The sequence below is a fragment of the Nerophis lumbriciformis genome, linkage group LG30, assembly GCF_033978685.3.
Source record: "Nerophis lumbriciformis linkage group LG30, RoL_Nlum_v2.1, whole genome shotgun sequence".
Lineage (NCBI taxonomy): Eukaryota > Metazoa > Chordata > Actinopteri > Syngnathiformes > Syngnathidae > Nerophis > Nerophis lumbriciformis.
Genome location: NC_084577.2, coordinates 17,091,041 through 17,109,904, shown reverse-complemented (window position 1 = coordinate 17,109,904; position 18,864 = coordinate 17,091,041). Strand labels below are relative to the sequence as shown.

Below are 18,864 nucleotides of genomic sequence, written 5' to 3'. Positions count from 1 at the left end.
ATACAATATACATCTTCTGCTTGCACACGTACGTGACAGCAAGGCATACTTGGTCAACAGCCACACAGGTTACACTGACGGTGGTCATATAAAACAACATTAACACTCTTACTAATAATGCGCCACACTTTGAACCAAAACCAAACAAGAATGACAAACACATTTCGGGAGAACATCTGCACCTTAACACAACATAAACACAACAGAACAAACACCCAGAATCCCATGCAGCCCTGACTCTTCCGGGCTACATTATACACCCCTGCTACCACCAAACCCCGCCCCCACCCCAACCCTGCTACCTCACACATCCCCCCCCCCCCCCTCTGTGCGTCGGTTGAGGTGGGCGGGGTTTGGTAACGGGGGGGGGGGACTTTATCGTCGATGTTCTCTACTAAATCCTTTCAGCAAAAATATGGCAATATCGCGAAATGATCAAGTATGACACATAGAATGGACCTGCTATCCCCGTTAAAAAAAGAAAATCGCATTTCAGTAGGCCTTTAATGTGCATTGTCACATGTGACAAAGATGTAACAAATATAGCAAATGGCGACTTCCTATCAGGAGATTTATAATACATCTATGAACAAGGTTGTTGGTGTGTCTGGTGGGACTGGCCAAAGTTAAGTAGGAGAACATGCGGTCGGTTATAAATTATTCAATGTGTCTCTGCGGCCCGGTAGCAAATGCGTCAGGGGCCGGTGCCGGTCCCCGGACCGGTGTTTGGACTAAGGGACTCAGGGGTACTATTACCGGATGTGAAATTGCACATCAAAAATGTATGGTGAATAAAACTACAGATGAGCCTGGAAGGGATAATGGTGACTACGTACTACCATACTACTCATGTAGATGTCTGCAGTTTTTAGCATTTTAAAGATGTTTCCAAGACATGAGTCTATCTGATTATCTTTACATCGTAAATGTTTTGTCTTCACTGTTTGCCTTTCGAGTTGCTCACAAATCAACCATTAATGTCTGTGTTTTTTTTGTCCATTTCAGGTAAAGAAAGTGGAGAGCACAATGCTGTTGTCACTGTTCACCGCCTTGCGCGCCTTCACTCAGCTGTAAGTGCAATCATTTATTTGTTATGTGAGCAAAATATATGTACATTAATTATGCTACCTACATGACATTGCACATGTTCAGTTTCCCTTAAAGTAGGGGTTTGTTATGATGGAGCCTGTACTTGGTATCATTACAGTGGATGTCAGGTGTGGATCCACCAACGACGTTTGTTTACATTTTGACGCCGGTGTGCTATGGTGTGTACCAGTGACGTGCGGTGAGGTTGATGGCTGGTGAGGCACTGACTTCATCACAGTCAGATTTACAAACATATGAACCCTAAAGAGTATCTTATTCACCATTTGATTGGCAGCAGTTAACGGGTTAGAGTTAAAAGCTCATACCAGCATTCTTCCCTGCTTGGCACTCAGCATCAAGGGTTGGAATTGGGGGTTAAATCACCAAAAATGATTCCCGGGTGCGGCGCCGCTGCTGCCCACTGCTCCCCACTGCTCCCCTCATCTCCCAGGGGGTGAACAAGGGGATGGGTCAAATGCAGAGGACAAATTTCACCACACCTAATGTGTGTGTGACAATCATTGGTACTTTAACTTAACTTTAACTTTACACATACAAACTGTAGCACACAAAAAAGCACATTTAATAAAAAAACGTTATTATGGTCTTACCTTTACTTGCAAGATTGAATCTATTTAAAAAGGTGTAACCGAGGGTTTATAAATGTCGCCTATACTGTATGAAACTACAAAATAACAAACACGGAGGCTCCAGTTTACACGAGGACCACTTTATTTACCTTCTTTCAAAAACTTCCGCTCAACTGTGTCATCACTTCCGCTCTTAGCGCCTTCAAAATAAGAGCTCAAGGCATATACTGTATAACAGCGCATAACAGGAACTTAACATCACAAAGAGGAAAGCCCATAAAAATAGGTTACAAAAGTTATTTAATAAGAAGCCAAAAAGTGCAAAAACAATAATGTTCGTGTTGGAGGAGTTGTGAATTAGGTACACCTGCAGTCTGCAGGTGTACCTAATGTTGTGGCCGTGCAGTCATTCACAACTCCTCCAACACCAACATTATTGTTTTTGCACTTTTTGGCTTCTTATGAAATAACTTTTTTAAATAGATTCAATCTTGCACGTGGAAAGTTTAAGTGTGGGCTTTAGTTGATATAACAATTCTACGGCGGGGGTGCAGGAGGCGGGGCTACTGGAGCCTCAGCCAGTGCGTCTTTTGCAGCCGTTTTATGATCGCTCAGCACAAGAAATACGTTACACACATACAGTTGTTGACAAAACACACTGTACATTATATACCTCAGCTAACTAAACTATGGAAATGTATAATATAATTCATATAGCAATACGGTCTCACTGCACAGCAGACCAGCAGTTAGCCGAGTCCGTCCATGTTGAGGCACTGAGTGACGTGCCTCAACTGGCTGCTGTTCACCGCACCGTCTCTTCTCAGTATTTGAACGGCAAATGTGAAAATTCAGCGATTTTGAATAAAAATAATCTAAAACTGGTGAAGTTAAATGGAAAATAACTTTATAGTATAATCACTGCATACATATAACAATTTAATTAATTTTTTTTCTTTTTACATTTTTTTTCTTTCCATGATGTGTACACTGTAAAAACTGAAATCTAAGTAAGATGAAATATCTCAAATAAGGGTGATATTTGTTTATTTTCTGTCTGATAAGATCATTCTTCTCACTAAGCAGATTTTATGTTAGTCTTTTATAGGGATGATGTTTGATAAGAAATTATCGAGTTCGAGCTTATTATCGAATCCTGTTATCGAACCGATTCCTTATCGATTCTCTTATCGAGTCCAGATAGGTTGTTGTATATGGAAAAAAACACACAATATTTGGTTTAACAAAAGCTCACTTTTATTATGCTCACCATGCTCACCATAGTTACAGTCTAAGAGGAAACAATAAATTATATTTGCCTAAATTTAGAACAACTTTAAAATCAATGTGCATTTCAGTGCGTGGAGTCACTCTGTGGAACAATTTAGGGGATGAGTTAAAAACCTGTTCTAACATGATTCCATTTAAAAGACTGTTTAAAAAAATAGTACTGAAGAAGTACGAGGAGGAAAGAGAGTGATGCCCTCAGCACAGAACGATGAGAGAGAGGTGTATGGTCAGAGAGTGTTTGGGCCTGTGTGTGTGTTTGTGTGTATGTGTGTGTGTTTATGTGTGTGTGTGTGTGTGTGTTTTGTCTCGTCTTGTCTTGTCTCATAGTAACAGTGGTACTATTGTATTGTTAGTGTACAGGAGCTTTTCTTGTTTTTGTTTGTATAGTATTGTTCTTGTATTATATTCTTTATGTTAAATGTGGAATGAGTGAGAGGGGTTGGGATATTATAAGCATTTGCTTCATCCAACCCCTTTTCAAGCCTTGCATAAATATCCCTGCCAAAGTGTAAAAAAAGAAAGGAAAGAAAAGTGTGTTATTGTACAGTGCAGGTTTGAAATAAATAATTAAATCAATCAATTATATAAGAAAAAAATGTAATCTAATAAATAAATAAATATTTACTGTTACCCCCCTAAAAAAATAAAATAAAATAAATAAATATTGGCTGTTGTTTTTCAGAAAAACAAATATATACAGTAACACAAAAACAACCTGTCTCTGTGATCACTATAGGTGTATAAATAATAATATACGTTGTCCCTTTGGCTTGTTTTCTGTTTTTGTACTTCTTTGATTTTTTCGAGAATAAATCCTGTTCCTACCTGCATGTCCGGTCCGGAGTGGTCCGTTTGCATCCCGGGGGAACGAACCCCACCTCCCCGCCGTGACACAACTCTACTAAAACAAATCCTCGATCTGGAAAAATGACCCACGTGTTGAATAGAATACCATTTCTCCTCATTCTTGTCATCTTTCAGACTAATCCCACACTTTTTTTGGAGTTACGCTTCTTCGTGAACCAAAAAAGAAACATCATGTAATCTCCCGCCCACGCCGAGGTCACATTGGTTTCTCTGCCTTTTAACGTCTGCCTCCCACGTGTGAGGGATTACGATGCATAATAGCTGCAATCTATCACTGGAGCCTCGCCCGTGTCTCTAAGGGTGGCGGGTTCGGGAGTGAGGGGAAGGGAAATGAAAAGCCCAGCACTTTTTGCGAAGGACAGCTCAGGCCGAGAGGCGGCCATAAAGTACTAATGGCCGTCTGACTGCAATGGGAGGCCTTTGAGAGAACACCTCTCAGCCTGCAACAGCTTTGATGCCTCAGCAGCACGGCCTGTTGAACAGGTGTCACCGGCCCGCACTTGGGCAGGAAAAGGAATCGGACAGATGGTGTGAAGAGAGGGCTGACTATGTGTTGTTATCTTGGATTAGAGGAGGGCGTGTGTGGCGGAGCCATACTTGTCAACCCTCCCGGATTTTCCGGGAGACTCCCGAAATTCAGCGCCTCTCCCGAAAACCTCCCGGGACAAATTTTCTCCCGAAAATCTCCCGAAATTCAGGCGGACTCAGGTCCTCCACAATATAAAAAAGCGTACCTGCCCAATCACGTTATAACTATAGAATGATGGAGGGCGAGTTCTTGGTTTCTTATGTGGGTTTATTGTTAGGCAGTTTCATTAACGTTCTCCCAGCGTGGCAACAACACACAACAACAGCAGTCACTTTTTTGTATGCCGTAAAGCAGTTCCTCTGCCGTAAACAGCAATGTTGTGACACTCTTAAACAGGACAATACTGCCATCTAGTGCATTTGATGAAAGCACTTTTGTGCGTGCCACACATCAATGCATCAGAGAGGGTGTTCAGCATGGTTCGAAAAATAGTGACAGAGAATAGAACAAGGATGGACAATTCAACCCTTAACTCAACAATGAGTAGATGAGTGTTATGTGTGTGTATATGTGTAAATAAATGAACACTGAAATTCAAGTATTTATTTTATATATATATATATATATATATATATATATATATATATATATATATGTATATATATGTATATATATATATATATATATATATATATATATATATATATATATATATATATATATATATATATATATATAGCTAGAATTCACTGAACGTCAAGTATTTCTTATATATATATATATATATATATATATATATGAAATACTTGACTTGGTGAATTCTAGCTGTAATATACTCCTCCCCTTTTAGCCACGCCCCCAACCACGCCCCCGTCCCACCCAGACCACGCCCACCCCCACCCCCACCCCCCACCTCCCGAAATCGGAGGTCTCAAGGTTGGCAAGTATGGGCGGAGCAGATGTTTACAGGTCATCTGTTTGCCTTTTCACAGCAACATTTGTTTGTTTTTGGGCGGTATAGCTCGGTTGGTAGAGTGGCCGTGCCAGCAACTTGAGGGTTCCAGGTTCGATCCCCGCTTCCGCCATCCTACACTGCAAAAACTGAAACCTAAGATTAAATATCTCAAATAAGGGTGATATTTCTTCACACATGGGACGGTTTAGTAAGTATGAATACTTTTAGTTTATATTGTAAAACTTACAAACGTTGCTTGGAGTGATGAATGAAGGATCCATACGAGTAGAAATGCTATGTACTACCAGAAGACGGAACGGCACTTGTACTTCTGGTTGAAAGCTCTAAACAGAAGGGCAATGCAGCACCTGCAGTGAGCAAACTTGTCCAAAACACACAATTTCAGTGTCTTGTTTTTGTTGAAAACTATTTGCATTATGGCCGTCAGCGAAGAAAAATCCATAAATTAGCCGCACCGTTTTATTAGCTGCAGGGCTCAAAGCGTAGTGGCTTATAGTTCGGAATTATTTACGGTCATTTTCTTATGTTTATCCTGTTTAAGGCCACGCTAAGATGGTGCCTATCCCAGCTGACTAAAACAAACAAAAAGGCCATTTAAGCTAAAGCCTGGTTTCCTTTTAGAGCGCCCTCGACCTCATTGATTGGCGCTCTGGCGCTGATGCTTTTTGCTAACTTAACAATGATTGACAGCACGCAGCAGCTGACCGGTTTGATGCGGTCTCTGGCGTGCGTTTCAGTCTTTAGTCCGAGAGGACATGGTTCGATCCCCTAGCGAGGACATATTATCAACATTAAACTAAATCATCACACAATCTTGAAAAGTAGAGTTATTTCTTTTATCCTGTTAATTTGGTGCAAAAAATATATTATTGAAGAATTTGTTTACCATATCTTCATATTACTCCAAAACATTCACCTAATGGGCAGCACGGTGGTAGAGGGGTTAGTGCGTCTGCCTCACAATACGAAGGTCCTGAGTAGTCGTGAGTTCAATCCCGGCCTCGGGATCTTTCTGTATGGAGTTTGCATGTTCTCCCCGTGAGTGCGTGGGTTCCCTCCGGGTACTCCGGCTTCCTCCCACCTCCAAAGACATGCACCTGGGGATAGGTTGATTGGCAACACTAAAATTGGCCCTAGTGTGTGAATGTGAGTGTGAATGTTGTCAGTCTATCTGTGTTGGCCCTCCAATGAGGTGGCGACTTGTCCAGGGTGTACCCCGCCTTCCGCCCGATTGTAGCTGAGATAGACTCCAGCGCCCCCCGCGACCTCGATGGGAATAAGCGGTAGAAAATGGATGGATGGATGGACATTCACCTAATCTCTTCAAACTACGACCCCTTAAATTTTTGTCTCTGGACTCACTTATTTAAGATCACTAAGCTCGCACATTGTCTTCTGGATGAAAGGATAGAAATTCCTGCAGGGACCTTCCCAACATTCATTTCAGAATATCTTCTCATAATAGTGGAGACTAGTCCACTATTTTTTTATTCATTTCCATACCCTCACATATTTGTGCACCATTACTAAGCCATCCATCATCTCTCCTGCAGACATTCATTGTGCATTATTCACCTTCATTCCAAAAAAAAAAAAAAAAAAAAAAAAAAAAAAGTTGAATTTATACCATGCATAAACAGCCGTTAAATTGCAACAACCTTGACATTTTGTTGTAAAATATGCACATGAAGAGCAGAATGGTGTAGGTGTTCTGATAAGCTTCAATGGAGCGCTCAAAGGGATGCGGGTTAGAGATAGTGAAGGGCAGAGTGAAACACCTGCCTCAGATGCACTTAGAATAGTCTGGTTCAGTCGTTTGGGACACACTGAAGTTGGGCAGCAGGCAGTTGTAGGTCAATGTGCACTTTGGGGAAACAATGAAGTATGTGTGTGTGAGTCGAGGGAAGAAGTATGGAGTGATTTTGCATCACACCATAATATATTTTAGATTAAAGAAACAATCCGCAGTGTAGACTTTTAAGAGGTTTTCCACAAATATTTCTCAACAGTAGCAGTACAGTCATGAAAACATCTGCATATACTGTGTGTGTGTGTATATATATATATATATATATATACATATTTTTTTTTTTCATATGTTTGATGAGCATTCAACAACTTTCTCAGTCTTTTTTGCCACTTGTGCCAGCTTTTTTGAAACATGTCGCAGGCATCAAATTCCAAATGAGCTAATATTTGCAAAAAATAACAACGTTTTCCAGTTGGAACGTTAAGTATCTCGTCTTTGCAGTCTATTCAATTGAATATAGGTTGAAAAGGATTTGCAAATCATTGTATTCTGTTTTTATTTACGATTTCCTCACTGGTTTTGGGTTTTATAGTTTAAATATTGGGTTGATATTGTTACACTATCAATTACACGCACCATAAATAAATTAAAACATTGTGAACAATCAATACATGTGATCATGGCGTGGCGAAGTTGGTAGAGTGGTCGTGCCAGCAATCGGAGTGTTCATCCTAGTCATGTCCGTTGTGTCCTTGAGCAAGACACTTCACCCCTTGCTCCTGATGGGTGCTGGTTAGCGCCTTGCATGGCAGCTCCCGCCATCAGTGTGTGAATGTGTGTGTGAATGGGTGAATGTGGTAATAGTGTCAAAGCGCTTTGAGTACCTTGAAGGTAGAAAAGCGCTATACAAGTATAACCCATTTATCATTTATTTATTTTAATTATTGGATAGTTGGAATCAAAGTTGGCAGTGATAAAGCCTGATCAGAGCATAAATATTCCCTTCTTTTTTTTTAGTCTCTTTGCTCATGCAAAATGAAAGCAGGGGTGTATATTGTAGCGTTCCGGAAGAGTTAGTGCTGCAAGGGGTTCTGGGTATTTGTTCTGTTGTGTTTATGTTGTGTTACGGTGCGGATGTTCTCCACGAAATGTGTTCGTCATTCTTGTTTGGTGTGGGTTCACAGTGTGGCGCATATTTGTAACAGTGTTAAAGTTGTTTATACGGCCACCCTCAGTGTGACCTGTATGGCTGTTGACCAAGTATGCATTGCATTCACGTGTGTGTGTGTGAAAAACCGTAGATATTATGTGACACGCCAAGGCAGTTCCTTTAAGGTTTATTGGCGCTCTGTACTTCTCCCTACGTCCGTGTACACAGCGGCATTTTAATAAGTCATCAATTTTACTTTTTGATACCTACAATTTTGAAACCGATACCGATATTACATTTTAAAGCATTCATCGGCCGATAATATCGGCAGTACGATATTATCGAACATCTCTAATTCAGATGTTTTTAAAGACACTAAGTCAGTGGTACTCAAATCTTGATTTATTTTTTTTTTCCACTGAATCCCATTTACATAATAATAATAATAATACTGTAATATTCCAAACTTTGCTGAGGTTGTTGTGGAATTTGAGAGGTAAATTTGCTTAATTTTTCTTGTCATTTCCTCTTTTAGTTTGCTTTCAAACATTGTGTCCATCACTCCAGTCAGTCATTCTCTCAGCATCTATAAATGGCTTCTTGTGCTCGCCCAAAATCGTGCCACTTCAACCGAGCACTTTGTGGCTTTTTGTTGCTGCTCCCATGTGACAGGAATTCATACTTGCAGCTTGATATGCCAAATTAATTCTGTTCTCCCTGCCTTTAAATGTTGAGGAAATGTCGCTTCAACATTCCTGTGCTTGGTCTCATAATGCCATTTTTAAATTGGACGCCTTCATAATAGCGAGGTTCTCCTGGCATATTAATCACAAGGGTCTTGTGCTCGCTGGGGGGAGAATAATGCAAAGGAATCAGTCAAATTTTCTTCCAGCTGGCATCTGACATGCTGATCGCTAGCTGGCAACTCGTCCACAAATTGCTAGCTGGCAAATAGAGCGCTGATCGCTAGCTGGCAATTGGCGCACTAATCGCTAGCTGGCATAAGATTTTTTGTTAAAATACAGCCAATAATGCAATTTTTTGTGGTCCCCTTTATTTAGAAAAGTATCAAAAAGTATCGAAGTAATTTTAGTACCGGTACCAAAATATTGGTATCGGGACAGCACTATTTGTGACTAATCTTATTCGATAAAAAAAAAAAAAAAAAAAAAAAAAATATATATATATATATATATATATATATATATATTTTTTTTTTTTTTTTTCTTCAATCTGTCCTGTCCAGCCTCTCAGACAAATCATATTGTTGATTTTTTGTATTTATTTTTTTTAGATTTAGATTTATTGGTCCCCGTTGGGGAAATTCATTTTCACTGCCGTACATTTAAACCAGTGTTTTTTCAACCGGCTGCAGGCAATCTGAAATCAACACACCTGATGACTCCACTCCCTTTATAAGCCAGCGCGCCCTGCGTTCCAGTGCCAGAACGTAGCTACCTGTCTCAGTACTGTAAGCCTACACGTCTCTAGCTCTCTCTATGTGCCTTCGCTCTCTCTGTGTTTCCCTTCCTCTGTGCTCATCGTCTTGTGTCCTGGGTCATCATCCCGCAGCGTTCCCCCATTTCCTGGTTTCGAGTTGTGTGTCTCGTCTCCCTTGGATCCCCTCTGGACTCCCTGCTGTCTTTCTGGATCTCGACCTCACACCTGGACACGGACCTTGACCCCTCGCTCCTGCCTTAGACCTCTCGCTTGCCCACGGACCTCCGAGCTTGCCTTGCCCTCCCTGGACTTCCGGATCTCGCTCAACACGCACATTCAACAACTCCTGGTAACACTCAGTTAAACACAACACATAGTCACACCATACTGATTTGGATTAATTACACACTCCATTTCCTTGTGTTTAATAAACACGTCTCTAACTATCGACGCCCCTGTCTCAGTGCCGTGCCACTAGTGTGCCGTGATATACAGTCTGGTGTGCCGTGGGAGGTTATCTAAATTCACCTATTTGGGTTAAAAGTATTTTTTGCAAACCAGTAATTATAGTCTGCAAATTATGTTTTGTTGTTGAGTGTCGGTGCTGTCTAGAGATCGGCAGAGTAACCATGTAATACTCTTCCATATCAGTAGGTGGCAGCCGGTTGCTAATCGCTTTGTAGATGTCGGAAACAGCGGGAGGCAGTGTGCAGGTAAAAAGGTGTCTAATGCTTAAACCAAAAATAAACAAACAGGTGAGTGCCCCTAAGAAAAGACATTGAAGCTTAGGGGAGGCTATGCAGAACGAAACTAAAGCTGAACTGGCGACAAAGTAAACAAAGCAGAATGCTGGACGACAGCAAAGACTTACTGCGGAGCAAAGACGGCGACCACAATGCACATCCGAACATGACATGACAATCAACAATGTCCCCACAAAGAAGGATAAAAACAACTGTTCTTGATTTCTAAAACAAAGTAGATGCGGGAAATATGGTTCAAAGGAAGACATGAAACTGCTTCAGGAAAATACCAAAAAAAAGAGGAAAAGCCACCAAAATAGGAGCGCAAGACAAGAACTAAAACACTACAACACAAGAAAACAGCAAAAAAACCTCCAAATAAGTCAGGGCGTGATGTGACAGGTGGTGACAGTACACCTACTTTGAGACAAGAGCTATAGTGATGCATGCTTGGTTATGGTTTAAAGTCATACCCAACAATTGCGACAACGACTTTTTACTGTCAACTGAGTTTCGTTTTTTAGTGATTTCTGCTGGTGGTGTGCCTCCGGATTTTTTCAACGCAGAAAATGTGCTTTGGCTCAAAAAAGGTTGAAAAACACTGTTTTAAACAAAAATAACAAAAAGACATCATACATGACCAACACATTTACAGGCTTGTCAGACAGGTCGGCCGGGCCTGCTGTTAAGGGCGGCTATAGCTGCAGGGATAAGGCTTTTCCTGAGGCGGGCCCTCCGGAATTTGATGGTTCTGTACCTGCGCCCTGATGGTAGTGGGATGATGTATTGGTGTAGTGGGTGACTGATGTAGATATCTGCTGTACAGATTTGAAGTGTTGGATACTTCTCTTGTTGCTAGGGATGATGTTTGATAAGAAATTATCGAGTTCGAGCCTATTATCGAATCCTCTTATCGAACCGATTCCTTATCGATTCTCTTATCGAGTCCAGATAGGTTGTTGTATATGGAAAAAAAAACACAATATTTGGATTAACAAAAGCTCACTTTTATTATATAAGAAAAAAATGTAATCTAATAAATAGATAAATATTGACTGTTACCCCCCTAAAAAAATAAAATAAAATAAATAAATATTGACTGTTGTTACCCAAAGTATATTAAGTGGGATTTTTCAGAAAAACAAATATATACAGTAACACAAAAACAACCTGTCTCTGTGATCACTATAGGTGTATAAATAATAATATAGTGTTAAATAAAATCAGTCCCTAGAGCACAAAACTTAAAATAATACAGCTCTCCAAAAAGTGCACTTCTGCTGCTATTTGACATAACTGTTTGTTATGATGCTTTGACATTTTTGCACTTTATTTCTTTATTGAAAGAAAATTCTATGAAGGGAAAAGTTGTTTGCAAAAGTGGTTACAATGCTAAAAAAAATGAAAAGTTAAAGCTAAAAAAAGAAATACACTTTATTGAGTTAACATTATTTCTTTATAGGGGGAAAGATGTGATGTTATGAGCTAGGGAATATAACAACTACACTACCCAGCATGCAACGGGAGTGACGAGCATGCGCGGTAGCCCCGAAAAGTGTTGTTGCATGTCGTCACGCCGGCAGCTCAGAATGAGGTTATGAGCACGCTGTGAAAGTAAACGTCAAGAACTCAGCCAACACGCCTCGTCTGCATTATTTATAATTAGACAGACAACACATATACAGTGTGATTTTGTTTTGTTTACAAGGAAAGAAAAACAAAAGTTAAAAAAGGGAGTAATGTTGTGTATATATATATGTATGTGCTGCGGTTGCTTTAAGAACGTTGCGACAGCTGCCGTAAAGGAGGTGCGTTGCTAGCCTGGTTGCTATGTTTCCGGTTGGTCGTAAAAGTGTTCGTCATGTGTTTGTACCCTGCTCACATCTCTCAGTAAACTTATTCATTGGATTATACCTTTTTGTTTGGAACTTTATTACACCTTGGAGCGCTTTTTCCGGTCCATTGTTTTTCCTGCTTTCGCTATCTGCGCCTAATGACTGAGCTACGTGATGTCTCACGGGACATTTCTGGTCGGGACGGGATTCGTTCCGAGGGATTCGAATAAAGAACCAACTCTTTTTCTTTACTATAGTGGTCTCGATAACGGGTACCGGTTCTCAAAAAGGGATTCGAGTCCGAGGACTCGGTTCTTTTCTTATCGAACAATCGGGAAAACCGGTTTCGAGTATCATCCCTACTTGTTGCCTTATTTGTATTTGACTTTCTTAAATGTTGGGAAGCATTTTATTAAGTAATATAGAAATCGAACCAGAGCTGTTTATCTATTTTATGGTGGAATGTAATTTTTCGTAGAGCTGGCATCCGATGTTATCAAAAACAGTATGGATTTTGAATCGGGAATCGTTGTAAATTGAGAATCAATTCTGAATCCAAACATTACCCCATACTTGCCAACCCTCCCGGATTTTCCTGGAGACTCCCGAAATTCAGCGCCTCTCCCGAAAACCTCCCGGAAGAAATTTTCTCCCGAAAATCTCCCGGAATTCAGCCGGAGCTGGAGGCCACGCCCCCTCCAGCTCCATGCGGACCTGAGTCCAGTGTGCGCACACAAGGAGACAAAGCAGAAGAACGAGACCGTAGTCGAAGAGTGCAGGGGAGACACTTCTGCAGGGCCGATGTATGCTCGGGGCAACACCCTTCACTTTACCCGGCAGTGGGTCTCCACAGCGGACGACTTTAGGGTGAATGATGAGTCCAGCGATTAGTTGCAAATCTTGCTTTATTAATTGCTTGCACACAGCCAATCCAACACAAAACCAACTAGTCCCTCCCCGCACTCACGCTACCGCTGCCTCTCTTCTCTCGCCCACACACTCACTGACGTCACTCACCTCACATGCTGTCACCTATTAAAGGGCCACACACACACATACTCTACTCTCATAACACACAGTACAGTTAGTAGAACAACTGTGTTTTCATTACTGTGTATTTGATAGGTGCCATTGCCCCGGAATTGTATTGCATTGTACTTTCAAGTACAACAATGAGTAGATGAGTGTTATGTGTGTGTATATGTGTAAATAAATGAACACTGAAATTCAAGTATAAAATAAATAAATATATATATAGCTAGAATTCACTGAAAGTCAAGTATTTCATACATATATATATATGAAATACTCCAGTTGGTGAATTCTAGCTGTAAATATACTCCTCCCCTCTTAACCACGCCCCAACCCCAACCACGCCCCGCCCCACCCCCGACCACGCCCCCCACGCCCCACCTCCCGAAATCGGAGGTCTCAAGGTTGGCAAGTATGCATTACCCCCTAAGAATCGAATTGAATCGTGTGGCGCCCAAAGATTCACAGGCCTAAAAGTGAAAAGGCCCTTTTGTCTCTCATCTGCATTCCTCTCTCTGTTCCTTTCAGCAACCTTTTTTCTGCCTTCTTCCCCAGCCCCGTCAGACAAAATGTATTTCTCTGCCACTTGTACTGAACGACACATCCTCTTCAAGCCCCGTCAACATAATATGTCACATCCCGGTCCTTCCCCCAAAATGCCACACGCCAACATTTGTGACACTGCCGAGAATAATTGTGTTGTTAAATCGTGGATGTTTGTGATTCATGCAGGTGTGTGTCCTCTCCTCCTGTCACAATAGCTGCTAATAATGTGCGTGCTTGCATATATTCTTCACTCATTTTTTCGGACAGGATGGTTCTCTTTGCAGACTCCCTCTAAAAATATATATATATATTTATATAGTATAGATTTTTCAGCAGGGGAGTGAAAAGAATGCATTTCTTTCCAAGATCACGGTGGGAAGTGAGAACTGCTCGGTTCTGAGTGTTGTGCCAATATTACACCTATGAGTTTACCAGCTGGGTCAAGGAAACTACTTGAAATAGCGGCTCAGAAACACACTCTCGTGTGTGTGTGTGTGTGTGTGTGTGTGTGTGTGTGTGTGTGTGTGTGTGTGTGTGTGTGTGTGTGTGTGTGTGTGTGTGTGTGTGTGTGTGTGTGTGTGTGTGTGTGTGTGTGTGTGTGTGTGTGTTTCCATTTGGTGATGTAGTTTGTAAAACACACACACAAACAAACTGAATTGGTAGATACATTTCAGCAGGACTCTTGCCAAACCAGTGGGATGTTAGAGGGGAACTGCACTTTTTTGCGGGGGGAATTCTGCCTATCATTCACAATCCTTATGTAAGACAGGAACACACATGTGTCTTTTTTTTGATGCATTCTAAGTAGAGATGTCCGATAATGGCTTTTTTGCCGATATTCCGATATTGTCCAACTCTTAATTACCGATACCGATATATACAGTCGTGGAATTAACACATTATTATGCCTAATTTTGTTGTGATGCCCCGCTGGATGCATTAAACAATGTAACAAGGTTTCCAAAATAAATCAACTCAAGTTATGGAAAAAAGTGCCTTAATATTGAAGTCACACAGTGCATTATTTTTATTAACATGCCTCAAAACAGCAGCTTGGAATTTGGGACATGCTCTCCCTGAGAGAGCATGAGGAGGTTGAGGTAGGCGGGGTTGAGGTGGGGAGGGGGGGTGTATATTGTAGCGTCCCGGAAGAGTTAGTGCTGCAAGGGGTTCTGGGTATTTGTTCTGTTGTGTTTATGTTGTGTTACGGTGCAGATGTTCTCCCGAAATGTGTTTGTCATTCTTGTTTGGTGTCGGTTCACAGTGTGGCGCATATTTGTAACAGTGTTAAAGTTGTTTATACGGCCACCCTCAGTGTGACCTGTATGGCTGTTGACCAAGTATGCGTTTGCATTCACTTGTGTGTGTCAGAAACCGTGGATATTATGTGACTGGGCCGGCACGCCAAGGCAGTGCCTTTAAGGTTTATTGGCGCTCTGTACTTCTTCCTACGTCCGTGTACACAGCAGCCTTTTAAAAAGTAATCAATTTTACCATTTTGAAACCGATACCGATAATTTCCGATATTAAATTCTAAAGCATTTATCGCCCGATAATATCGGCAGTCCGATATTATCGGGCATCTCTAAGTCAGATGTTTTTAAAGACATTAAGTCAGGGGTACTCAAATCTTGATTTTTTTTCCCACTGAATGCCATTTACATAATAATAATAATACTGTAATATTCCAAACTTTGCTGAGGTTGTTGTGGAATCTGAGAGGAGGATTTGCTTGCATTCACTTGTGTGAAAAGCCGTAAATATTATGTGACTGGGTCGGCACGCAAATGCAGTGTCTTTAAGGCACGCCCCCAGTATTGTTGTCTGAGTGGAAATCGGGAGAATGGTTGCCCCGGGAGATTTTCGGGAGGGGCACTGAAATTCGGGAGTCTCCCGGGAAAATCAGGAGGGTTGGCAAGTATGACTGGGAGAAGCAACTGCTCTGTCCTTCTCCCTACGTCCGTGTACCACTCCGTACAGCGGCGTTTTAAAAAAGTCATAAATTTTACTTTTTGAAACCGATACGGATAATTTCCGATATTACATTCTAAAGCATTTATCGGTCGATAATATCGGCAGTCCGATATTATCGGACATCTCTAATTCTAAGTCGTAAAATACAGCAAGTACGAGGTGGCTAACAATGCAGCTAACTTAGACTTAGACAAGCTTTATTGATCCACAAGGGAAATTGTTCCACACAGTAGCTCAGTTACAAAGGATAAAAAGAATAATGCATGTATAAAGTAGACTAAAAATGTACCATAGTATTAATATAAAATATAACATGTATGTAATATTTACATATTATATATACAGTATATAATTTATACTGATATTAGTGTACCGGTACCAGATATTATTTAGATACTTTTCGGTACTTTTCTAAATAAAGTGGACCACAAAAAATTGAATTATTGGCTTTATTTTAACAAAACATTTTAGGGTACGTTTATGGAGGCTTATGGATGTTTTTAGAATGCTTTATAGGCGGAATTGGGTCTAATTTTCAGCTGACTTTTGCTGATGTTTTTTTTTACAAGATAGAATGCATAAAAAAAGAAAAATTCCTGTCTTAAATAAGCATTGTGAATGATGTGCAAAGTTTCCCCCAGAAAGGGCAGTTCCCCTTTCAAAGCTTCTCATTTCATCACTTTTACTGCACTCTGACATGTGACGTCTTGCATGTGTAGGCTGAGCTCGGCACACAGAAATAGTAAACAATAGACAAGAAGCTGGAACTCGCCATCTGCTCTGCGTCTCCTCCAGCAATCATGACTCTGTCACTTTGTCATTTGGCCCGGCAATCTACCATGCACACATCCAAGTCCACCACCCGTCATTTGAGCAAATCCACAAGTCCTGGTCCACCCTCAAAAGTAAGTCGACATAAATGGCTGACAGCTTTTGTCAGCAGTTACTTTGAGATCCAAAGGGGGTTATTTCATAGAAAAAACTCAGTCTGTTCATGTCAACATGTATGAGGACCGGGTAGGATAGACCAGGGATGCCCAATGTGGGGACCGCGGGCCCCTTTTGGCCCATCGTGTCATTTTGTTCGGCCTGCCCTAGGGTGGCTACCATTTGTAATACATATTCATGCTGGCCTCTCTCAAGCTGCACAATCATTGATGGCATATCCACAAGGCTACACTGTAAAAAAAAAAAAAAAGTCAGTAGATTTTATTTTAAAAGGGAACATTATCACAATTTCAGAAGGGTTAAAACCATTAAAAATCAGTTCCCAGTGGCTTATTTTATTTTTCGAAGTTTTTTTCAAAATTTTACCCATCACGCAATATCCCTAAAAAAAGCTTCAAAGTGCCTGATTTTAACCATCGTTATATACACCCGTCCATTTTCCTGTGACGTCACACAGTGATGCCGATACAAACAAACATGGCGGATAGAACAGCAAGGAATAGCGACATTAGCTCGGATTCAGACTCGGATTCCAGCGGCTTAAGCGATTCAACAGATTACGCATGTATTGAAACGGATGGTTGTAGTGTGGAGGCAGGTAGCGAAAATGAAATTGAAGAAGAAACTGAAGCTATTGAGCCATATCGGTTTGAACCGTATGCAAGCGAAACCGACGAAAACGACACGACAGCCAGCAACACGGGAGAAAGCGAGGACGAATTCGGCGATCGCCTTCTAACCAACGATTGGTATGTGTTTGTTTGGCATTAAAGGAAACTAACAACTATGAACTAGGTTTACAGCATATGAAATACATTTGGCAACAACATGCACTTTGACAGTGCAGACAGCCCAGTTTTCATGAATGAATATATTCTGTAGACATACCCTCATCCGCTCTCTTTTCCTGGGGGTCTGGCAGAAGATTTCTTTGACTTTATCATTGGAAATGCATCTGCTTTGAGTGTCGCAGGATATCCACACATTCTTGCCATCTCTGTCGTAGCATAGCTTTCGTCGGTAAAGTGTGCGGAACAAACGTCCAATTTCTTGCCACTTTCGCATCTTTGGGCCACTGGTGCAACTTGAATCCGTCCCTGTTCGTGTTGTTACACCCTCCGACAACACACCGACGAGGCATGATGTCTCCAAAGTACGGAAAACAGTCGAAAAAACGGAAAATAACAGAGCTGATTTGACTCGGAGGCGGCAAAGGCAGCGCATGTGGAAGGTGTTCAGTTTGCGCTCCTGTTTGGAGTATGTTGTCCATGTTTTGCTGCCATAGAGAAAAGTGCTGACAATGCAGGCGTTGTACACTGCCATCTTGGTAGGAGTTGTCAGCTTCCAGTTCTCCCAGACGCGGGTCGTGAGGCGCCCTAGGTTGTGGCAGCTTTGCCAATACGCTTGTTGATATCAGCATCGAGGGACAGATTGTCACTGATGGTGGATCCCAGGTATGTGAATTGGTGTACGACTTCAGGTTGGTACTCATCAATTGTGATGGCTGGTGGAGTGTCCAAATCCTGACTCAACAAGTTGGTCTTTTTTAGGCTGATGGTAAGCCCGAAGTCTTTGAAGGCCTGGGAGAATCTGTCCATAAGGCACTGGAGTTCTTGTTCAGTGTGCGAAATGACAGCGGCATCATCAGCAAAGAGCTGCCTTGATAGCTGAGGGGATTATAATCAGAGGAAGGTTACATTTGAAGTAAAATATTTAGTATGTTATTCTCCAGGTACCAGGTAGTATAAGTCGCTCCGGAGTATATGTCGCACCGGCCGAAAATGCACAATAAAGAAGAAAAAAAACATATATACGTCGCACTGGAGTATAAGTCGCATTTTTGGGGGAAATTTATTTGATAAAAGCCAACACCAAGAATAGACATTTGAAAGGCAATTTAAAATAAATAAAGAATAGTGAACAACAGGCTGAATAAGTGTACGTTATATGAGGCATAAATAACCAACTGAGAACGTGCCTGGTATGTTAACGTAACATATTATGGTAAGAGTCATTCAAATAACTATAACATATAGAACATGCTAAACGTTTACCAAAACAATCTGTCACTCCTAATCGCTAAATCCCATGAAATCTTACCTGTG

General features: G+C 41.2%; 1 protein-coding gene across 2 annotated transcripts in view; it reads left to right on the top strand.

Annotated features, from left to right (window-relative positions):
• Nucleotides 1-1,011: 1,011 nt before the first annotated feature.
• Nucleotides 1,012-18,864, top strand: part of sphkap (SPHK1 interactor, AKAP domain containing) — a 194,659-nt gene continuing 176,806 nt past the window's right edge. For both annotated transcript variants that reach the window (XM_072911977.1, XM_061925659.2), the window contains exon 1: nucleotides 1,012-1,070. In XM_072911977.1, coding sequence (XP_072768078.1) covers nucleotides 1,027-1,070 — 44 coding nt within the window. In that variant the 5' untranslated portion in view covers nucleotides 1,012-1,026. The remainder of the gene's footprint in view (nucleotides 1,071-18,864) is intronic.